The sequence below is a fragment of the Oncorhynchus masou genome, chromosome 16, assembly GCF_036934945.1.
Source record: "Oncorhynchus masou masou isolate Uvic2021 chromosome 16, UVic_Omas_1.1, whole genome shotgun sequence".
In the NCBI taxonomy this organism is placed as follows: domain Eukaryota; kingdom Metazoa; phylum Chordata; class Actinopteri; order Salmoniformes; family Salmonidae; genus Oncorhynchus; species Oncorhynchus masou.
The window spans coordinates 27,776,085-27,801,084 of record NC_088227.1 but is presented as its reverse complement, the minus strand read 5'-3'; the positions used below and the strand labels follow the sequence as shown (position 1 = coordinate 27,801,084).

At 42.5% G+C, this 25,000-nt stretch overlaps 1 protein-coding gene across 4 annotated transcripts in view; it reads right to left on the bottom strand.

Annotated features, from left to right (window-relative positions):
- Window positions 1–25,000, bottom strand: part of LOC135557782 (otoferlin-like) — a 124,796-nt gene that overhangs the window by 91,074 nt on the left and 8,722 nt on the right. For all 4 annotated transcript variants that reach the window (XM_064991381.1, XM_064991382.1, XM_064991383.1 and 1 more), the window contains exons 2-3: window positions 21,531–21,589; window positions 1,427–1,515 (exon numbers count right to left, since the gene is read on the bottom strand). In XM_064991381.1, coding sequence (XP_064847453.1) covers window positions 1,427–1,515; window positions 21,531–21,589 — 148 coding nt within the window. The remainder of the gene's footprint in view (window positions 1–1,426; window positions 1,516–21,530; window positions 21,590–25,000) is intronic.

Genomic DNA, 25,000 nt, shown 5'->3' with positions numbered 1-25,000 from the left:
GTGTTTATAGTAACTGACCTGTAGGTTTAAGTTTTGTTAGTAGTGGTAGGTATGTTACAATACTGTGTTTATAGTAACTGACCTCTTGGTTTAAGTTTTGTTAGTAGTGGTAGGTATGTTACAATACTGTGTTTATAGTAACTGACCTGTTGGTTTAAGTTTTGTTAGTAGTGGTAGGTATGTTACAATACTGTGTTTATAGTAACTGACCTGTTGGTTTAAGTTTTGTTAGTAGTGGTAGGTATGTTACAATACTGTGTTTATAGTAACTGACCTGTTGGTTTAAGTTTTGTTAGTAGTGGTAGGTATGTTACAATACTGTGTTTATAGTAACTGACCTGTTGGTTTAAGTTTTGTTAGTAGTGGTAGGTATGTTACAATACTGTGTTTATAGTAACTGACCTGTTGGTTTAAGTTTTGTTAGTAGTGGTAGGTATGTTACAATACTGTGTTTATAGTAACTGACCTGTTGGTTTAAGTTTTGTTAGTAGTGGTAGGTATGTTACAATACTGTGTTTATAGTAACTGACCTCTTGGTTTAAGTTTTGTTAGTAGTGGTAGGTATGTTACAATACTGTGTTTATAGTAACTGACCTGTTGGTTTAAGTTTTGTTAGTAGTGGTAGGTATGTTACAATACTGTGTTTATAGTAACTGACCTGTTGGTTTAAGTTTTGTTAGTAGTGGTAGGTATGTTACAATACTGTGTTTATAGTAACTGACCTCTTGGTTTAAGTTTTGTTAGTAGTGGTAGGTATGTTACAATACTGTGTTTATAGTAACTGACCTGTAGGTTTAAGTTTTGTTAGTAGTGGTAGGTATGTTACAATACTGTGTTTATAGTAACTGACCTCTTGGTTTAAGTTTTGTTAGTAGTGGTAGGTATGTTACAATACTGTGTTTATAGTAACTGACCTGTTGGTTTAAGTTTTGTTAGTAGTGGTAGGTATGTTACAATACTGTGTTTATAGTAACTGACCTGTTGGTTTAAGTTTTGTTAGTAGTGGTAGGTATGTTACAATACTGTGTTTATAGTAACTGACCTGTTGGTTTAAGTTTTGTTAGTAGTGGTAGGTATGTTACAATACTGTGTTTATAGTAACTGACCTGTTGGTTTAAGTTTTGTTAGTAGTGGTAGGTATGTTACAATACTGTGTTTATAGTAACTGACCTGTTGGTTTAAGTTTTGTTAGTAGTGGTAGGTATGTTACAATACTGTGTTTATAGTAACTGACCTGTTGGTTTAAGTTTTGTTAGTAGTGGTAGGTATGTTACAATACTGTGTTTATAGTAACTGACCTGTTGGTTTAAGTTTTGTTAGTAGTGGTAGGTATGTTACAATACTGTGTTTATAGTAACTGACCTCATGGTTTAAGTTTTGTTAGTAGTGGTAGGTATGTTACAATACTGTGTTTATAGTAACTGACCTGTTGGTGAAGATTTTGCTGTAGTTGAACACTTGAAGCTCCAGTATCTCGTTTTCATCCACTCTACTGGCGATCGGCCATCGGAACATCTGAGGGGAGAGAAGAACTAATTAAGGATTCACAAACACTATGAGACTGTTTAACAGGCTGCACAACCACAGCCTATATTGATGCAACCACAACATCTACAGTTTCCAAGGAAATCATTTGACTGACTGGTTTAAAGGTATTTCAGGTCAATCATTAAACACAACAGGCAATTCACAAAAGCCCATCATCCCTCTCTTACTGGGCCATACAACATCTAAATACTTGTTTGACTAAGTAAGAGAAAAACATTCAATCCAACAGTGAAGCAACACCACCAGCAACATGTACAATTGAAAATGCCAGAAAACCTGAATATGATTTCTTCAAGATAAACCCAACTTGTGCTGCCGAGTCATTTCTAATAGCAGAACAGACGTTGCAACCCCATCATGATTATAGTTGTTCCCCTGTACTGCCAGCTACTTTGAATAGCTCTTCAATGGCCTTGTTTGTAAGTGTGGTAGTTGGGACTTACTTAGGATGCACATCATATTGACAGAAACATGCATTGCTTCATGTTTTCCTGAGAACTGTTAGGTCCCAGTTATCACACCTCTAATTGGCTGTCTTCGACTGTCAAAGGTACAACAGCAAGACAGAGCTAAGATAAGTAGCTATTTTTATCAGTCTTCTCAGTCTTGTCTGTTGTAACGTTGAACTAAGTAAGTGTCTGCCAGTGCTGATGTGTGAGAGGAGAGGCTGTTTAAAGCTCAAACACCCCTTGCTGATCCTATCTCCTCCTGGTTTCTCAGACAGCACATCGGTCTGTTTTTACTCAGAGCAGTGATCCATCAGGCCTGTCCCATTACTGAAACCTGGGGTTCCACCTGCTACTGTATGGTGTGTGTGTGGTGCTATTAACCCACACTCGGTGCTGCCAATTGCCCTAGAGTCAGAGGTGACAGTCTCACTAACAGACAGAGTGGACAAGCATGGTCACACTTATCAAGAGCCTCACACGTATCAAGAGCCTCACACTTATCAAGAGCCTCACACTTATCAAGAGCCTCACACTTATCAAGAGCCTCATACTTATCAAGGGCCTCACACTTATCAAGGGCCTCACACTTATCAAGGGCCTCACACTTATCAAGGGCCTCACACTTATCAAGAGCCTCACACTTATCAAGAGCCTCACACTTATCAAGAGCCTCACACTTATCAAGAGCCTCACACTTATCAAGCAAACCAACAGGCAGAAACACTGAACGGATTGAACAGAGTGGTTCATTTGGGCATCGTGTAAATATCCTGCTTCTGGCCATCAACCACCCTCTGTGGTACCCTCATGAAAAATTACTACTGAATTACTACACAAAACCTATTTGTGCAGTAGTGACTATGTAGTAGTGGATGTGTAGTATATACACTACTTAAGATACACAAGCAGAGCTTTGTAGTGTTCAGTAGGAAAACTGTGGTGTTTCCAGTAGTAATCAGGTAGAGATTCTTACTACTATATGATGGTAGTAAATAAGTAGTCAAAAAACTACAGCTTTACTGCACAGGTTTTTCAATAGCAATCAGGTAGAGTTTTAACCATTTCTACCACAACAGACTACACCGGCTTTTCACGACCGCAGAAGAAGACAAAACAGGAAGTAGTTGGTTGTTGTTAGCTAGCTACTGTCTTTGACAATCCTGAATGTAATCATCTTGGGGCAGCAGGTAGCGTACTGGTTAGAACGTTGGGCCAGTAACCGAAATGTTACTGGATTGAATCCCCGAGCTGACAATGTATAAATCTGTCCTTCTGCCCATTCCCCGGTAGGCAGTCAATGTAAATAGGAATTAGTTCTTAACTGACTTGCCTAGTTAAATAAAGGATCAATCTTCCATCCTTCGTCATCCTGTCTTTCATAACACTTATGCTGGCACCATCTATGTGTTCACCTTTCCTTTATGTTTTACTTTCAAGTTGTTGTTTAGCGGTTTATCACCCACCAAAAAAAGATTGCTAGCCAAAATGGTCTTAGCCATTAGCCGTTGACATAGAGATTAATTGAGTTTAGCCTAGCTGTTTGCTAGCCCCATTGAAATGTAGCTACATATGTAGCCTCTGTTTTTGTCATGCTATCTAATAAGTATGTGTGTTTGTATGCAAATATACAGTATGTTCAAATTGGTATACTTACCCATTCTACTTACCTCTTTTGGCCAGTTGCCAAAGAGACCCACGACAAGAAGTCTGGAGGCCATTGTCGGTAAGATTAACATTGTTAACCAAATGTTTTTCTGTGATGTGTTATGTGACCTCTGTTAGCAGATGATTGATTATGGATTATAATTGGTGCTTGTGTTTATTTTCTAAAGGTTACATGGTGGAGAAATGTGGTAGCAAAACCTCATAATGTCAAAGCAATAACAGATTTTTAGAAATGTTTGCAAATCTATTAAAAATAACTGAAATATCACATTTACATAAGTAACCAGACCCTCTACTCAGAACTTTGTTGAAGCACCTTTGGCAGTCATTAGAGCCTCGAGTCTTCTTGGGTATGACTCTACAAGCTTGCCACACCTGTTTCTTTCATTCTTCTCTGCAGATCCTTTCAAGCTGTCAGGTTGGATGGGGAGTGTCGCTGCACAGCTATTTTCAGGTCGCACCAGAAATGTTCGATTGGGTTCAAGTACGGGCTCTGGATGGGCCACTCAAGGACATTCAGAGACTTGTCCTGAAGCCACTCCTGCGTTGTCTTGGCTGTGTGCTTAGGGTCGTTGTCCTGTTGGAAGGTGAACCTTCGTCCTAGTCTGAGGTCCTGAGTGCTCTGGAGTGGGTTTTCTTCAAGGATCTCTCTGTTCTTTGCTCCGTATATCTTTACCTCGATCTTGACTAGTCTCCCAGTCTCTGTCGCTGAAAAACATTCCCACATCATGATGCTCCCACCACCACGTTTTACAGTAGGGATGGTGCCAGGTTTCCTCCAGACGTGACGCTTGGCATTCAGGCCAAAGAGTTCAATCTTGGATTCATCAGACCAGAAAATCTTGTTTGAGAATCTCTCATGGTCTGGGAGTCTTTAGGTGCCTTTTGGCATACTCCTAGCGGGCAGTCATGTGCCTTTTACTGAGGAGTGGCTTCCGTCTGGCAACTCTACCATAAAGGCCTGATTGGTGGACTGCTGCAGAGATGGTTGTCCTTCTGGAAGGCTATCCCATCTCCACAGAGGAACTCCAAAGCTCTGTCAGAGTGACCATCGGGTTCGTGGTCACCTCCCTGACCAAGGCCCTTCTCTCCCGATTGCTCAGTTTGGCCGGGTGGTCAGCTCTAGGAAGAGTCTTGGTGGTTCCAAACTTATTCCATTTAAGGATGATGGAGGCCACCATGTTCTAGGGGACCTTCATTGCTGCAGAAATGTTTTGGTATCCTTCCCCAGATCTGTGCTTCAACACAATCCTGTCTCTGAGCTCTACGGACAATTTCTTTGACCTCTTAACTTGTTTTTTCCTCTGACATGCACTGTCAACTGTGGGACCTTATATAGACAGCTGTGTGCCTTTCCAAATCATGTCCAATTAATTGAATTTACCACAGGTGGACTCCAATCAAGTTGTAGAAACATTTCAAGGATGATCAATGGAAACAAGATGCACCTGAGCTCAATTTCGAGACTCATAACAAAGAGTCTGAAAACGTATGTAAATAAAGTATCTCTGTTTTTTATTTGTAATACATTTGCAAAAATTGTCATTATGGGGTATTGTGTGTAGATTGCTGAGGAATTGTTTTTATTTAATCCATTTTAGAATAAGGCTGTAACATAACAAAATCGAGGGGTCTGAAAGCTTTCCGAAGTATTTCATTTCTAAAAAATGAATCGCAATAAAGTCTGTATAAGCTTATTATTTATTGTTTGATGATATAATACAGTTAGAATCATGAGGAAATACCATGTGTACTCGTCTCGTAGTGAGACAGAAGCAAAACAAGAATAGGCTAACATTAGTATATGTCAATAGGGATTGAGTAGGCACACAGCAGTAATGTGTAAGCATTACGTGTTAATTCAATAGTGAACATGTAGGAATTGTGTAGGTATGTCTAGGTTTTAAGTAGTAGATACCCAAAAGTAGTTGCACAGTCATTAAGGGAGAATTCTCTAGTGATTTGAGTAGGAGAGATATAGTGTTTATCCGTAGTGAAACATCCCAATTTACAGTATCTCTCATTACTACTTCAATTACTACATAAATCACTACTTGTTTACTGAACATTTCAATAGCAACCAAGTGGTAAAACCAGTAGGTTTTGTAGATCTTGTGTAGTAGTGTTGAGTAGTAATTCAGAAGTACTTTTTCACGAGGGTAGTCACTGTCCAAGACTACACCAGAGATAATGTAGCCACGTCAGTTAGCTCTAAATCTGTTCCCCTCTGCTAGAAAAGCCTGGGGTGAGAAGAGAAGCCACAGCATGGTCTTAATGTGACACAGCTAAGTAGTCACACACCCACTGTGATGATGAAACTTAGATAGCTTACAGTAGAACACTGAAGCATCACACCACAGTATGGAGTTAATGTAACGCATGGAATGATCTGGAACATTACAGAGGACACGCATTTGACACACAAATGTGTCCAAGTTTGGCTTTAGCTGTGATGGCATGAATTCAAATTGAGTTTACCTCTGAGGGAACACACTGTGAAGAATCCTCTACCAATAAGAATCTACTGAACACACAAAAAAAACATATGGGGGGGGGGGTGAACAGTCAGACAGACACTACTTGTACACATACTGTAGGAAATACACATTCAGAGACAGTCACGCCTATAAAACCCACATGTGTAGTTAACTATTCATGTTGACAATAATTGCACCAGGTTCGATTTAAGATCTCAACGTCATCATTTCTAATTCAGCGTGGCCATTACGATCCCCATTACCACGTCCCAGGACAGCCATTTTAACAGTCACATGACCCCAATGAATCAACACTAACTTCCCGATTGAAACTAAATGGAAGACTGTTTATAAACACATAGCTAAGGAATCACCATCATCTAATGGAGAAGGTAGTTTGGAAGATGGCTTGATGCAGATATATTGGGGCAGGTTAGTATCACTCACCCATGGCCCAGAATACCGCAGGAGAGAATGTTTCATCATACTTCGTGTTCGTGCGCATCATGACCTTTAATGAGTTACAGTATGACTCATGCATGATGATATTTAGGTAATGGAGTCCAATAACCAAATATAGCACAGGTATAAAGACGGTGAGTCTGACTGAAACACACTATGAGTTGGGGCAAATGCTGGGAGGCATAAATGAATGGTGGTCAACAGTGGGAAGGAAGTCCAATGGCCTATGTTGAGTTAACCACCTGACTGCTTCACCATAGAGCTAAGCACCATAGAGTCATAGAGCCATAGACCACTTCCGGCGCCGACAGAGATGGCCGCCTCGCTTCGCGTTCCTAGGAAACTATGCAGTTATTTCTTACATTAGTACCCCAGGTCATCCTAGGTTTCATTACATACAGTCGAGAAGAACTACTGTATATAAGATCAGTGTCAACTCACCATCAGTACGACCAAGAATATGTTTTTCGCGACGCGGATCCTGTGTTCTGCCTTACAAACAGGACAACGGAATGGATCGCATGCAGCGACCCAAAAAAACGACTCCGAAAAAGAGGGAAACGAGGCGGTCTTCTGGTCAGACTCCGGAGACGGGCACACCGTGCACCACTCCCTAGCATTCTTCTTGCCAATGTCCAGTCTCTTGACAACAAGGTTGATGAAATCCGAGCAAGGGTAGCATTCCAGAGGGACATCAGAGACTGTAACGTTCTGTGCTTCATGGAAACATGGCTCACTGGAGAGACGCTATCCGAAGCGGTGCAGCCAACGGGTTTCTCCACGCATCGCGCCGACAGAAACAAACACCTTTCTGGTAAGAAGAGGGGTGGGGGCGTATGCTTTATGGCTAACGAGACATAGTGCGATGAAAGAAACATACAGGAACTCAAATCCTTCTGTTCATCTGATTTAGAATTCCTCACAATCAAATGTAGACCGCATTATCTACCAAGAGAATTCTCTTCGATTATAAAGCCGTATATATCCCCACCCAAGCAGACACATCGATGGCTCTGAACGAAATTTATTTAACTCTTTGCAAACTGGAAACCATTTATCCGGAGGCTGCATTCATTGTTGCTGGGGATTTTAACAAGGCTAATCTGAAAACAAGACTCCCTAAATTTTATCAGCATATCGATTGCGCAACCAGGGGTGGAAAAACCTTGGATCACTGTTACTCTAACTTCTGCGACGCATATAAGGCCCTGCCCCGCCCCCCTTTCGGAAAAGCTGACCATGACTCCATGTTGCTGATACCTGCCTACAGACAAAAACTAAAACAAGAAGCTCCCACGCTGAGGTCTGTCCAACGCTGGTCCGACCAAGCTGACTCCACACTCCAAGACTGCTTCCATCACGTGGACTGGGACATGTTTCGTATTGCGTCAGATAACAACATTGACGAATACGCTGATTCGGTGTGCGAGTTCATTAGAACGTGCATTGAAGATATCGTTCCTATAGCAACGATTAAAACATTCCCTAACCAGAAACCGTGGATTGATGGCAGCATTCGCGTGAAACTGAAAGCGCAAACCACTGCTTTTAATCAGGGCAAGGTGTCTGGTAACATGACCGAGTACAAACAGTGCAGCTATTCCCTCCGCAAGGCTATCCAACAAGCTAAGCGTCAGTACAGAGACAAAGTAGAATCTCAATTCAACGGCTCAGACACAAGAGGCATGTGGCAGGGTCTACAGTCAATCACGGACTACAGGAAGAAATCCAGCCCAGTCACGGACCAGGATGTCTTGCTCCCAGGCAGACTAATAACTTTTTTGCCCGCTTTGAGGACAATACGGTGCCACTCACACGGCCTGCAACGGAAACATGCGGTCTCTCCTTCACTGCAGCCGAGGTGAGTAAAACATTTAAACATGTTAACCCTCGCAAGGCTGCAGGCCCAGACGGCATCCCCAGCCGCGCCCTCAGAGCATGCGCAGACCAGCTGGCTGGTGTGTTTACGGACATATTCAATCAATCCCTATACCAGTCTGCTGTTCCCACATGCTTCAAGAGGGCCACCATTGTTCCTGTTCCCAAGAAAGCTAAGGTAACTGAGCTAAACGACTACCGCCCCGTAGCACTCACTTCCGTCATCATGAAGTGCTTTGAGAGACTAGTCAAGGACCATATCACCTCCACCATACCTGACACCCTAGACCCACTCCAATTTGCTTACCGCCCAAATAGGTCCACAGACGATGCAATCTCAACCACACTGCACACTGCCCTAACCCATCTGGGCAAAAGAATACCTATGTGAGAATGCTGTTCATCGACTACAGCTCGGCATTCAACACCATAGTACCCTCCAAGCTCGTCATCAAGCTCGAGACCCTGGGTCTCAACCCCGCCCTGTGCAACTGGGTACTGGACTTCCTGACGGGCCGCCCCCAGGTGGTGAGGGTAGGTAACAACATCTCCTCCCCGCTGATCCTCAACACTGGGGCCCCACAAGGCTGCGTTCTGAGCCCTCTCCTGTACTCCCTGTTCACCCACGACTGCGTGGCCACGCACGCCTCCAACTCAATCATCAAGTTTGCGGACGACACAACAGTGGTAGGCTTGATTACCAACAACGACGAGACGGCCTACAGGGAGGAGGTGAGGGCCCTCGGAGTGTGGTGTCAGGAAAATAACATCACACTCAACGTCAACAAAACTAAGGAGATGATTGTGGACTTCAGGAAACAGCAGAGGGAACACCCCCCTATCCACATCGATGGAACAGTAGTGGAGAGAGTAGCAAGTTTTAAGTTCCTCGGCATACACATCACAGACAAACTGAATTGGTCCACTCACACAGACAGCATCGTGAAGAAGGCGCAGCAGCGCCTCTTCAACCTCAGGAGGCTGAAGAAATTCGGCTTGTCACCAAAAGCACTCACAAACTTCTACAGATGCACAATCGAGAGCATCCTGGCGGGCTGTATCACCGCCTGGTACGGCAACTGCTCCGCCCTCAACCGTAAGGCTCTCCAGAGGGTAGTGAGGTCTGCACAACGCATCACCGGGGGCAAACTACCTGCCCTCCAGGACACCTACACCACCCAATGTTACAGGAAGGCCATAAAGATCATCAAGGACATCAACCACCCGAGCCACTGCCTGTTCACCCCGCTATCATCCAGAAGGCGAGGTCAGTACAGGTGCATCAAAGCTGGGACCGAGAGACTGAAAAACAGCTTCTATCTCAAGGCCATCAGACTGTTAAACAGCCACCACTAACATTGAGTGGCTGCTGCCAACACACTGACACTGACTCAACTCCAGCCACTTTAATAATGGGAATTGATGGGAAATGATGTAAATATATCACTAGCCACTTTAAACAATGCTACCTTATATAATGTTACTTACCCTACATTATTCATCTCATATGCATACGTATATACTGTACTCTATATCATCGACTGCATCCTTATGTAATACATGTATCACTAACCACTTTAACTATGCCACTTTGTTTACATGCTCATCTCATATGTATATACTGTACTCGATACCATCTACTGTATCTTGCCTATGCTGCTCTGTACCATCACTCATTCATATATCCTTATGTACATATTCTTTATCTCCTTACACTGTGTATAAGACAGTAGTTTAGGAATTGTTAGTTAGATTACTTGTTGGTTATTACTGCATTGTCGGAACTAGAAGCACAAGCATTTCGCTACACTCGCATTAACATCTGATAACCATGTGTATGTGACAAATAAAATTTGATTTGATTTGATTTGATTTAGTGAAGGTAAAGAAAACCAGATTGTTCTTTAGGGTGAAGGAACGAGCCAATCTGAGCCATCTTTGCTGTTGTCATGGACATTTGTTCTCTTTTCACACTCAGTGTACGTGTATCTACACAAATGTGAATTGGCAGAGACTAGATTCATGTTTGCAAATTAAATACAATAATTGAAGTACAAAAAACAACATTGGATGAGCGTTGCTTGGTTCTTGGTTTGCTTCTCAAACCTTCCTAGATGGTTCCACAACCCAATGTGCTAACTGTCCCTCCCCTTTACCAAAGCAGATGAACTCATAACCAGAAGGTTTCTGGTTCAAATCCCATGTGATGCTCACTGTTGTATACAGTACCAATGGAATTAACCTGACTGGCACCAGACACCTACAGTACACCTACAGTATATAGATAGATATAGAAATATACCAAGCATCACATTTTGGACAGAGGCCTCCGCAAATGACTATTCAACAGTCTTATGGTCTCAAAACATCCTCAAGCCTACTTCTCTCTCACCTTCTCTCCCTCCCTTCTCTCACTCTCTTCTCTCCCTCCCACCCTTCTCTCTCTCCCTCCCTCCCTCCTCTCTCTCTCTTCTCTCCCTCCCACCCTTCTCTCCCTCCCTCCCTTCTCTCTCCATCCTTCTCTCTCCCTCCCTTCTCTCTCTGCCTTCTCTCTCTCCCTTCTCTCTCTCCCTTCTCTCCCTCCCTTCTCTCTCTCCCTTCTCTCCCTCCCTTCTCTCTCTCCCTTCTCTCTCTCCCTTCTCTCCCTCCCTTCTCTCCCTCCCTTCTCTCCCTTCCTTCTCTCTCTCCCTTCTCTCCCTCCCTTCTCTCTCTCCCTTCTCTCCCTTCCTTCTCTCTCCCTTCTCTCCCTCCCTTCTCTCCCTCCCCTTTCTCTCTCCCTTCTCTCTCTCTCTCCCTTCTCTCTCTCCCTTCTCTCTCTTCCTTCTTTCTCCCCCTTCTCTCTCTCCCTTCTCTCTCCCCTTCTCTCTCTCCCTTCTCTCTCTCCCTTCTGTCTTACATAGTCTTTTACAGAGAGGCAGCCTTCCTTAAATGGAGGTATGATGTGCTAGTTAAAAATGACAGATATGCTCTGACCGCATTAAGAAGGGCTAAGAGCTCAATTAAAGACAAGATATTGACTCCCATGGTCCTTCACTGTAAAACCACGGCGACTAGCTTGGTGAGCAGGGTCATCCCGCAGTCCACCTAGCCATATCCCATGATTCCTCCTGACTGTTGCCATGGACACAGAGGATGAACACATCTGGGATGAGATAAAATACAGTGCATTCAAAAAGTCAGACTCCTTGACTTTTTTGTTTTTGTTACGTTGCAGCCTTATTCTAAAATGGATTCAATTGTTTTTTCCCCTCATCAATCTACACACAATATCCCTTAATGACAAAGCAACAAATTAATTTTAGACATTTTTGCTAATTTATTACAAATAAAACACAGAAATATCACATTTATATAAGTATTCATACCCTTTACCCAGTACTTGTTGAAGCAACTTTGGCAGCGATTACAGCCTCGAGTCTTCTTGGGTTTGACACTACAAGCTTGGCACACCTGTATTTGGGGAGTTTCTCCCATTCTACTCTGCAGATCCTCTCAGGTTGGATGGGAAGCGTGGCTGCACAGTTATTTTCAGGTCTCACCAGAGATGTTTGATCGGGTTCAAGTCCGGGCTCTGGCTGGGCCACTCAAGGACATTCAGAGACTTCACCCGAAGCCACTCCTGCGTTATCTTGACTGTGTGCTTAGGGTCATTGTCCAGTTGGAAGGTGAACCTTCGCCCCAGTCTGAGGTCCTGAGTGCTCTGGAGCAGGTTTTCATCAAGGATCTCTCTTCTTTGCTCCGTTCTTCCTGCCCCCCATCCTGACTAATGTTCCAGTCCCTGCCGCTAAAAAAAAACATCCCACAGCATGCTGCTGCCATCACCATGTTTCTCATAGTCTGAGAGTCTTTCGATGCCTTTTGGCAAACTCCAAGCAAGCAGTCATGTGCCTTTTTTTTCTCCGTTTCGAGTCTCATAGCGACGGGTCTGAATTCTTATGTAAATATGGTATTTCTGTTTTTTGCTTTTTTATAAATGTGCACAAATTTCTAAAAACCTGTTTTCACTTTTTCATTATGGGGTACTGTGTGTAGATTGTTATTTAATACATTTTTCCCACAAAATGTGGAAAAAGTCAAGGGGTCTGAATACTTTCCGAATGACCTGTATGTAGCTACAGTATGGATGCATTCTTTGTTTCACTCACAGAGGAGAGCATCTCTGAAGTTTCCCTGACTACCCAGACTCCTTGCTTAGCTTTTCTCTGCAATGAGTCTGACCCTTCACCGAATGCAAACACAATCGGGGCTATCTGATTGGTCCAGAATCCAATGGGTTGGGCCAGAGCCAGAACACACTTGGGTAAAGTGGCGGTTTGAAAATTCGTCATTGGCTTTGATACACTGATTGGTTAGAGACGATCCAATCGCAGAAGACATTGTTTTTGAACAACCTCCTTTGTGCCCCTCGTCACCACAAACGACTTAATCGATGTCAGTCAGACTAAAGTATGCAGCGAACGACAGAGCAGCAGAATCATTTTGTGCTAATAATAATGTCCTTTTGTACTTTCAATATAAAATCCCACGTAAAATAAATGATTTCATCATTCTATAATGTGTTGAATCAAAACAGATCATGATCTATCCATCATCCCTTTGATGACACCTCACTCCAGTTGGAGGAAAGCTATATGTCATTTTCATGGGAAGTGATGTAATATTTAGTAGTCTATTTCCTGGACAGGGTAGGGGAAGGGTGAGGTGGTCTACTCGGGGTTTACCATCTTGTATATAGCAGTATTCTACTAAGAAAGTAGGCCTACAGCCCGAGCTCAACTCTGAGACAGTTCAATTACTGAAGATCGTTTCGACCTCACATCAACACAGAGATTATGACATAGTCTTACATAATTCACTAGAGTTCCTTCAATAATTTGGTTTACCTATGAAGGGAGAGGCCAGGCCTGGCTCTACAGAATAATGTGCTGTACAGAGACTGTGGTTTATGCTATGCTCACTGATAGTGAACAGACTTAAAAAATATATATTCTCTTTACTTATTTCAGACAGTACAGCCTTTGTGTGTGTGTGTGTGTGTGTGTGTGTGTGTGCGTGTGTGCGTGCATGCGTGCGTGCGTGTGTGTGTGTGTGTGTGTGTGTGTGTGTGTGTGTGTGTGTGTGTGTGTGTGTGTGTGTGTGTGTGTGTGTGTGTGTGTGTGTGTGTGTGTGTGCGTGTGTCTGCGTGCGTGTGCCTGTGTGCATGTGTGCATGTCCATGTGTGTGTGTATGCGTGTCTGTGTGTGTCTGTGTGTGTGTGCGGTCTGTGTGTATATGAGTGTTGAGTGACATACTTTAACTCATTAGAGGGTAATGATTTTTTTCTGCACCAAATTAATCCTGATTAAAATAACATGACCATACAAAGAAAAAATATTGTTGACATGAAACCTTTTCAGTATTAATGAGATTAACACAACATATGATCAATGATGCTCATTGTGGTCTTTACGGCAAAGCATTTCTATTTATCTGATTAACAATGAGCATAATTCAGCTATTCTTCCCACGCCAGTACAATTAAGCCCATCCACCATCACACAAGGTTTTACACTTTGAATCAAGTTTAAAACAAGTGCAGTATAATACAGTAACTGTATTGAAACAGTCCCTTTTTCTCTGGCTGCTGCAAGGGCACTTTATACAGCTAATCCAAAGTGATTTAATTGTGAATTCAGGAATAGACTACCGTCTTGATTAAACTCCAACTGTTTTCATTGTGTAAGGCACTGAGGCCATCTGGTGTGGAGTTAACTGCAGAGGGGAAATGGGTCAAGTTGTCCAAGCAGGTTTCACAGACTCGCCCATGGTCTATAAACCAGATACTGCAGCACTACGCAATCAAACTGCAAAAGTGTATTATCTTTACACCAAAAGAACTTTGACTGATGTCCAATTTGACATGTCAGCATGACCTGAGACTGCTCCACTGTACTGTCCCAAAAGCTTCCGGAGAGTCCGAATTGCAGGGAAAGAAAAGCTGTTTTGAGAGTACTATTTTTAAAGCTTGAGACTTGAGACACAGAAACTCAAGGCTGATAAATCATAGTCAAGCCTGAACTGTTTAGCCCTGAAACTAGCCTGTCCATCCACTCCAATACCCGTTCAATCACAGCCCAGGACCACTTTACCATGTTCTAATCAACCTATGGCGACCATCTTTCTCAATATCGCCAGATATCGATCTATCAACCTCACCACCATACCCTATCAAAGTCTGTCAATTTAACCTGCCAATCTGTACACAGACATCTATTCAGAATCCATTCACAGAGCACAGGGATATTCCACTTACAGTACACCCATGGCTATACCAATTATAGGGCTCTCGCCATTGAAGACCAATACAAGAAATCTACCTGAGATCTATAGCTGAGACACTTATACTGTATTACATTACCTCAACTGGGAGCAGTAGAATACAATATCCTGACATGTCCCAAGGTCCTGAAAGTTCTCTGTTTCATTGAAACAGTTTTAGACATGATGAGACAATTATCTTGTAGCTATTTATGGTCATGATCTGTTCTTCTCGCTCTGGTGGAGGGGGGAACGTTTTGTGAAGGGGGGGGCTGTTGTTGCAGTCTTAATGGCGGTGCCTTGTCAGTGCTGCGTAGTGTTCTCTGTGTGAGATGAGCATTATTATGCAGATGCATGCAGCAGAAACGAGGAGAAACGAGGACGAAACATTCCCCTCGGAAATGAGTGTGTGTGTGTGTTAAAACTTTAAGAACAAGACGGCAATGAATCAACCACACAAGTGAGAAATGCAATGTGGGATTTCATGGTTACAAATACCCATGAAACCGTTGCCTTCAGTAACACAGTGTGGAAAGAAATAACTGTCTAGGGAAAGGGAATAAATACCTTCTACCGTTATTCAGTATGCTGGGAGATTGGATACTACTTCTGTAGGGCAACACTTCATCCCTAAAGAACAGTGTGCAACCAGACAGGATTTTAAAAAAGTGAAAACACTTTAGTCTTTATGTCGTCGACAGATGCCTGTAATCCACATCTCACATTCTCAAAGCTCAACGACAAACCAGAGTACTTCCTGGAGCTCCACGTGATCAGTTAGCTGTTTCGGTTAGTCTGACAGGGATATGGTTCTCTCCATGAACTGGATGTCATGGTGCTGGGTTAACGAGAACACTCGCTATATTTAACCCCATCATAACAAACAGTCGCATGAGGGCCCTCGTTTCCTGCAACTCAACCATAGGCCGGCGTAATCAGGGAAGTGATGCGGGCAATCAGGGAAGTGACTTCACAGTGGCCAGCTACAAGCTTTCAGTGAGTGGTAACCGACATAATGGCGGACAGGCACAATACGTTATGAAATAACTCTATGTCTTTCAGTATGCAAGCGACTGAAAAAGTGATGAAAAAGTTTTGACATTAATGACATGTTGCTTTGGGTGCCTCATGAAAACATCTATCTGCATACCCTATGTATGATCCCAATCAAGAAGGCTACACAGCATGAATAGGTTACGCTGCAGAATGTTTAGAAAACAATACTTTTTTTAAACTTCCCAACACTCAGAATGCTGTTAACTTGTGGCCCAAATACACATCAGTATTCTAACAGGAGGAGATGGCTTCATGGAGGTAGTGTAGTTCTCAGGCTAATACACTAAAGAACAGGGAGAGGCTCCAATGTACTGCAGCTACAAGCTAACCCTACCATGTTGAATCATGGATACAGATTCAGCATCCAGTCTATCAAAGCCATGTTCCAGGCCATGCATAAAGAAACAAACCTCCTATCTTAATGCTCATGTTCTACTAGAGAGGCTGGCCTGGGATATTCAGTGAGTTGTATTATGAAGATGAGGAGGGTTATTAGGATGTAGAAAATTCAACTGCTATCACATTCAAAGCTTTTTGGGTTAACTTTTGATATAAATCATGCACACTCACACTGTTGAAGCTGTCCTCTAGACACTAGACTGCCCGGGGTCAGACTGGACAATCCATTGATGATGAGTTGATATAATAACCTCTTCATCGTTTCGTGGTTTGGATGCACAAAGCCCGGGCAGGGAACATTGGATAACCCTCTGTCCGATCACATCAGTTGTACTACTGTAACTGTACCAACTCACCAATGTAAATGAGGCAATAATAATACCATAGCAGAATGAGTGGTGTGTGCGTGTGTGTGTGTGTGTGTGTGTGTGTGTGTGTGTGTGTGTGTGTGTGTGTGTGTGTGTGTGTGTGTGTGTGTGTGTGTGTGTGTGTGTGTGTGTGTGTGTGTGTGTGTGTGTGCGTGCGTGCGTGCGTGTGTGTGTGTGTGTGTGTGTGTAGTCTTTGTGCAGGCATGGGTACATTAAGTCTCATCTTGCTGTTGTTCCTGATTAGACCCAAAACAATAGCGCTGGTTATCAGCAAAGGAAAAAGCACTCAGTGTCTGAGCCGAGCCATCAAAGGAAAGTGTTTCTGCTCCTAAACAACAAGCAGAAAAACTCAAGCTCTCCTCTGTATGAGAGAGAAACTCAATGTATGCCCCATGGCATAACCTATATTTTGTCTGGTTCTCTCTCTCTCTCTCTCTCTCTCTCTCTCTCTCTCTCTCTCTCTCTCTCTCTCTCTCTCTCTCACACTTTCGGTTAAAGTACAAAAGGGAAAATAAATATGCATAAATATGGGTTGTATTTACAATGGTGTTTGTTCTTCACTGGATGACCTTCTCTTGTGACAACAGGTCACAAATCTTTCTGCTGTGATGGCACACTGTGGAATTTCACCCAGTAGATATGGGAGTTTATCAAAATTGGATTTGTTTTTTGAATTCTTTGTGGATCTGTGTAATCTGAGGGAAATATGTGTCTCTAATATGGTCATACATTTGGCTGGAGGTTAGGACGTGCAGCTCAGTTTCACATAGCCTGTCTTCTCTTGAGAGCCAGGTCTGCCTACGGCGGCCTTTCTCAATAGCAAGGCTATGCTCACTGAGTTTGGACATAGTCAAAGCTTTCCTTAAGTTTGTGTCAGTCACAGTGGTCAGGTATTCTGCCATTGTTTACTCTCTGTTCAGGGCCAAATAGCATTCTAGTTTGCTCTGTTTTTTGTTCATTCTTTCCAATGTGTCAAGTAATTCTCTTTTTATTTTCTCATGATTTGGTTGGGTCTAATTGTGTTGCTGTCCTGGAGCTCTGTGGGGCCTGTTAGTGTTTGTGAACAGAGCCCCAAACCAGCTTGCTAAGGGGACTCTTCTCCAGGTTCATCTCTCTGTATGTGATGGCTTTGTTATGGAAGGTTTGGGAATCGTTTCCCTTTTAGGTGGTTGTAAAATTGAACGGCTCTTTTCTGGATTTTGATCATTAGCGGGTATCGACTTAATTCTGCTCTGCATGCAGTATTTGTTCTACATTGTACACAGAGGATATTTTTGCAGAATTCTGCATGCAGAGTCTCAATTTGGTGATTGTCCCATTTTGTGAATTCTTGGTTGGTGAGCGGCCCCCAGACCTCACAACCATAAAGGGAAATGGGTTCTATAACTGATTCAAGTATTTTTAGCCAGATCCTAATTGTTATGTCCAATTTGATGTTCCTTTTGATGGCATAGAATACCCTTCTTGCCTTGTCTCTCAGATCGTTCACAGCTTTGTAAAAGTTACCTGTGGCGCTGATGTTTAGGTATTTATAGTTTTTTGTGTGCTCTAGGACAACAGTGTCTAGATGGAATTTGTATTTGTGGTCCTGGCGACTGGACCTTTTTTGGAACACCATTATTTTGGTCTTACTGAGATTTACTGTCAGGGCCCAGGTCTGGCAGAATCTGTGCAGAAGATCTAGGAGCTGCTGTAGGCCCTCCTTGATTGGTGACAGAAGCACCAGATCATCAGTAAAAAGTATACATTTGACTTCAGATTCTAGTAGGGTGAGGCCGGGTGTTGCAGACTGTTCTAGTGCTCTTGCCAATTCGTTGATATATATGTTGAAGAGGGTGGGGCTTAAGCTGCATCCCTGTCTCAACCAACAGCCATGTGGGAAGAAATGTGTGTGCTTTTTGACTATTTTAACCGCACACTTGTTGTTTGTGTACATGGATTTTATAATATTGTGTGTTTTCCCCCCAACATCACTTTCCATCAATTTGTATAGCAGACCCTCATGCCAAATTGAGTCGAAGGCTTTTTAGAAATCAACAAAGCATGAGAAGACTGCCTTTGTTTTGATTTGTTTGTTTGTCAATTAGGATGTGCAGGGTGAACACGTGGTCTGTTGTACGATAATTTGGTGAAAAGCCAATTTGACATTTGCTCAGTACATTGTTTTCACTGAGGAAATGTACAAGTCTGCTGTTAATGATAATGCAGAGGATTTTCCCATGGTTGCTGTTGACGCATATCTCTCTCTCTCTCTCTGTATCTCCCTCCATATTTAATTTTCTCTCTCTATTTTCTTCTTCTCTGTCTTTGCTCTCTCTTTCAGTATTCCACTGTCTACCCCTCATCCCTCCCTCTCAGAGTGAGTCTTTAGGTTTAAAAACATTACAGAACTGAACTTTATTTCCCAACCTGACAAGAGGAATCGCACTGAGAAAACTTTCCAGAACAGCTACAGAGCCAAATGGCGCAAGTCAATCATCAGCCTCCACCAAAGCTCCTGGACCCTGAGGCATTTACAGGTCTCTCTAGACATCCTCGTTGCCTCACGCATGTTCTTGAGTCTGGTTTTCAAGACTATTACAGGTCTACAATTTATCAGAATCATATTCAGAGTAGAGCAGGGTTCTTATGCCTGCTAATGTCATTTGTTTATTTTTAGATGGCCAATGTAAAGGTAAATCACAAAGTAATCATATTCATGGTGTCTCTCAGGTACAAACAAACTAACTCTCGCTCTTCCTCTCTCTCTCTCTCTCTCTGCGTAGTTAAGTCTCTATACCCCAGTAGCCTGCAGTATGTCTGATCTGGTCACACTGTACAGCATGACTGCCATCCTCTAGCTCTCACTGCCATCTCAACCCCACAAATACCACCACCGAATACTAGTTGCAAGTGGCCCATTGGAGTGGACTAGATAGGAAATGGCCCATTTACAATGGACGTCAAATGAGATTCCTTCTTGTCTTAAGAACAGAGGTACTGCAAAGAAATAACACAAAAAAACTTGATAAGATTAAAATGGTGCAGGATTTCCTGTTAGCAGAGCCTGGTCAAATCCCTGATGTGACTCCATCACTGGAGCCTGTTAATAAGGTGTATGGATGAACACACTAGCTGATACCCTCAACGCGATCAAAACAGACGAGATGATTGTGGAAAAGGAAAAGGTGGACCATTGACTGTACCGGTACCCCCCTGTAAATAGCCCCGCTATTGTTATTTACAGGTGCTCTTTAATTATTTGTTATTCTTATCTCTTACTTTTTTAGGGATTTTCTTCAAACTGAATTGTTGTTTAAAGGCTTGTAAGTAAGCATTTCACTGTATGGTCTACACCTGTTGTATTCAGCATTTCACTGTATGGTCTACACCTGTTGTATTCAGCATTTCACTGTATGGTCTACACCTGTTGTATTCAGCATTTCACTGTATGGTCTACACCTGTTGTATTCAGCATTTCACTGTATGGTCTACACCTGTTGTATTCAGCATTTCACTGTATGGTCTACACCTGTTGTATTCAGCATTTCACTGTATGGTCTACACCTGTTGTATTTGGCGCATGTGACAAATAACGTTTGATTTGACTTAACCATGTCCATATCAAGCAAAGTAATATCCAACACAAATCATGCTATTTGTGTCATGGTGGGGAAAATCTCACCTCAGGACACAGGGATGTAAAGCCTATGGACACAGGGATGTAACGCCTATAGACACAGGGATGTAAAGCCTATAGACACAGGGATGTAAAGCCTATAGACACAGGGATGTAACACCTATAGACACAGGGATGTAAAGCCTATAGACACAGGGATGTAACGCCTATAGACACAGGGATGTAAAGCCTATAGACACAGGGATGTAAAGCCTATAGACACAGGGATGTAACGCCTATAGACACAGGGATGTAAAGCCTATAGACACAGGGATGTAAAGCCTATAGACACAGGGATGTAAAGCCTATAGACACAGGGATGTAAAGCCTATAGACACAGGGATGTAAAGCCTATAGACACAGGGATGTAACGCCTATAGACACAGGAACGTAAAGCCTATAGACACAGGGATGTAACGCCTATAGACACAGGGATGTAAAGCCTATAGACACAGGGATGTAAAGCCTATAGACACAGGGATGTAAAGCCTATAGACACAGGGATGTAAAGCCTATAGACACAGGGATGTAACGCCTATAGACACAGGGATGTAAAGCCTATAGACACAGGGATGTAAAGCCTATAGACACAGGGATGTAAAGCCTATAGACACAGGGATGTAAAGCCTATAGACACAGGGATGTAAAGCCTATAGACACAGGGATGTAACGCCTATAGACACAGGAACGTAAAGCCTATAGACACAGGGATGTAACGCCTATAGACACAGGGATGTAAAGCCTATAGACACAGGGATGTAAAGCCTATAGACACAGGGATGTAAAGCCTATAGACACAGGGATGTAAAGCCTATAGACACAGGGATGTAATGCCTATAGACACAGGGATGTAAAGCCTATAGACACAGGGATGTAAAGCCTATAGACACAGGGATGTAAAGCCTATAGACACAGGGATGTAAAGCCTATAGACACAGAGATGTAAAGCCTATAGACACAGGGGTGTAAAGCCTATAGACACAGGGATGTAAAGCCTATAGGGGGCGGCAAGATTGAATCCCCGAGCTGAAAAGGTAAAATAATCTGTCGTTCTGCCCCTGAACAAGGCAGTTAACCCACTGTTCCTAGGCTGTCATTGAAAATAACAATTTGTTCCTAACTGACTTGCCTAGTGCTCTTTGTAGCCTACTGCATCCATCTCCCCCATATGTACTAACTCTGCTAAATTAAATTGTCTAAACTAAATTAAAATATAAACACAAAAGAAAAAGGGCTTGATGGTTATTTGGAATCTAATAGAAGAGTTACAAACCTCATCAAATCTGGCCTCATCCTCACAGTTCTCCAGAACACGTGTGTAGAACGACAGACCTGAGGAGTGAAAGGACAGGGGTCAGGGGTTAGACAGGCAAGTGTAGGGTCACAAAGGGTCAATGAGTCTTGAAGAACACGTTGGCCTTGAAGAACACGCAAAGCAAATATCCATCCATCTGACATTTCAGGACATCTCTATTCTCTTATTTGGTGCCACACTCGGTCTGCAAATGTTTGCTAATGTTCATTTATCATGCTAGCGTTCTCAAGCAAATTCCTACTACTAGACATTTTTCATAGTTATTCCAAAAAAAAATCTATCTCGATAAATCCTTTGTAACATTGTTTATTTAGACGTTTTAAGTTCTATCGCATCATCGACATGTAGTCTACTGCTCTAAACAACCCAACATGTTGGGATATTCACGCAACCCAGCTGAAAATGCTGGGTTAAAAACAACCCAATTTGGGTTATTTGGTAACCCAGCATGTGTTCTGTCCAATATTTACCCAGCACTGGGTTACCAAATAACCCAAGTTGGGTTGTTTTTAACCCAGCATTTTCAGCTGGGTTGCGTGAATATCCCAACATGTTGGGTTGTTTGGGATTACCCAAATATGGGTTAATTTAACCATAAGTTGTTGTTTTTTAACCATCAGTTGGGTTGGCCCGGCGAGAAGCTTGTTATTTTTGTATGTAATCCATAGGTTTTTTCAGGATACGTGGCCTAAATTAAACATTCCTATTAATAAATCTAAGTTTGTACACTGCAAATTAAAATGTACCTTGAATATGTTTGCACATTGCATATTCCAATATAACATTCATAACATTATTACTTACATATCCCAAAATTGGGATAGGCATAGGCACTTGAGGAGCTGAGACACTTGGGCAAGCCTCATTAAACAGTAACTTGCTCATAATATTCATGTTGGGGGTGGGTTAAAGTAGTTGATCCCAATACGTTCTCACTAAAGCACACTTACCAGAAGTCCACTGGCACGCTCTGATAATAAAATGATGTGCAATAAGGTTCTGGACAGTAAGCTCACAGTGGCAAGGCTCCAAGTTCCTGACACATATTGCCACTTGCGGTGGACACATTTATTGCAGAATTGTGTTGGGAAGAACATTGCAATCATTACCTTGAAAATGAAGATTAGAGGTTCAATTCAACAGAACCTGCATTGCAGAACTTACGCTGTAGCTCTTTTTCCAATGGTCAAATTAACTCACAGATTGTTCTTAGGTAGTGTATAAAAACCTACAACTACTACCAAGGCAACCTCTCTCACAGGGATCTGGCCTCCCGAGTGGCGCAGCAATCTACAGCACTGCATCGCAGACCCGGGTTCGATCCCAGGCTGTGTCACAACCGTCCGGGACCGGTAGTCCCATAGGGTAGTGCACAATTGGCCCAGTGTCTTCCGGGTTAGTGGAGGGTTTGGCCGGGGGAGGGGGGGGGGGGTTTACTTGGCTCATTGCACTCTAGCGACTCCTCAGTTGAACGGTGAAACCTCCGACACATTGGTGCAGCTGGCTTCCGGGTTAAGCGGGCGGGTGTTAAGAAGCAGTGTTTGGCAGGTAACGTTTCAGAGGACGCATGACTCGACCTTCACCACTCCCGAGCCCGTTGGGGAGTTGAGACAAGATCGAAAAAGGAGGTAAAAAAATATATCTGCCCTGTGTGGGATTAGAACTCCACCACTATGCTTGAAAATTTGGAGTATGGCACTCAGTAATGTGTTGTATTGGATTTGCCCCAAACATACAAAAAGTGAACTGTTTTGCTGCATTTATTTTTGCAGTTTTACTTTAGTGGCTTGTTGCAAACAGGAAGCATGATTTGTAATATTTGTATTATGTACAGGCTTCCCTTCTTTTCACTCCGTCATTTAGGTTAGTAATGTGGAGTAACTACAATGTTGTTGATCCATCCTCAGTTTTCTCCTGTCACAGCCATTAAACTCTGTTACTGTTTTAAAGTCAGCATTGGCCTCATGGTGAAATCCCTGAGCGGTTTCCTTCCTCTTTGGCAAATGAGTTAGGAAGGACGCCTGTATCTTGGTAATGACTGGGTGTATCGGTATGGATTGACCATCCAAACGGTAATTAATAACTTCATCATGCTCAAAGGGATATTCAATTTCTGCTTCTTTTTTTACCCATCGACCAATAGACCAACATCGACCAATGCACTTCTTTGCGAGGCGTTGGAAAAACTCCCTGGTCTTTGTGGTTGAATTGAAATTCACTGCTCGACTGAGGGACCTTACAGGTAATTGTATGTGTGGGGTACAGAGATGAAGTAGTCATTCAAACATCATGTTAAACACTATTCTTGCAGTTATTATGTGACTTGTTAAGCACATTTTTACTCCTGAACTTATTTAGGGTTGACATTAAAAAAAAGAGTTGAATACTTATTGACTCAAGACATTTTTGCTTTTCTTTAAAAAAATGAATTTGTAAACATTTGGAAAAACAAAATTCCACTTTGATTTTAATGACCAAAAAAATCTAAATTGAATGCATTTTTGATTCAGTCTGTAAGACAACAACATGTCAAGAGGTGTGAATACATTCTGAAGGCACTGTAGCTACCTATATAAACATATAATCTACATTGCCTACATGTTTTTTTCTTCGTAAAAGTACATAGATGTGTATGAAACTATGTGTATGATAGATGTGTATGAAACTATGTGTATGATAGATGTGTATGAACCTTCTCAAGATGCCTCTACATCACAATTTTAATGGTAGTTGAACCACTAAGGGCAAAAAGAACTAGATTTACTACTGTCAGCGTTCAATCTAACAATACAACAGAACAGATTGAACAGAATTACATTTATTCTATTGGCTGGCCAAAAATAATGATCTGAAAGCCTTGCCCCTACTAAGCCCTTCGTCCAGCCTTCTGAGCTGACCCGCTGAGTCATATCTCATTAAACCAGCATCAATAACCCAGCACCCAGCATCAATAACCCAGCAGTTTTTAAAGAAAACAACCAAACTAAGTGACCCAATGCCTGCAACCCAGCAGTTAGGTCAACTATAAAACCCAGCAGTGAGGTCAACTATAAAACCCAGCAGTTAGGTCAACTATAAAACCCAGCAGTTAGGTCAACTACAAAACCCAGCAGTTAGGTCAACTATAAAACCCAGCAGTTAGGTCAACTATAAAACCCAGCAGTTAGGTCAACTATAAAACCCAGCAGTTAGGTCAACTATGAAACCCAGCAGTTAGGTCAACTATAAAACCCAGCAGTTAGGTCAACTATAAAACCCAGCAGTTAGGTCAACTATAAAACCCAGCAGTTAGGTCAACTATAAAACCCAGCAGTTAGGTCAACTATAAAACCCAGCAGTGAGGTCAACTATAAAACCCAGCAGTTAGGTCAACTATAAAACCCAGCAGTGAGGTCAACTATAAAACCCAGCAGTGAGGTCAACTATAA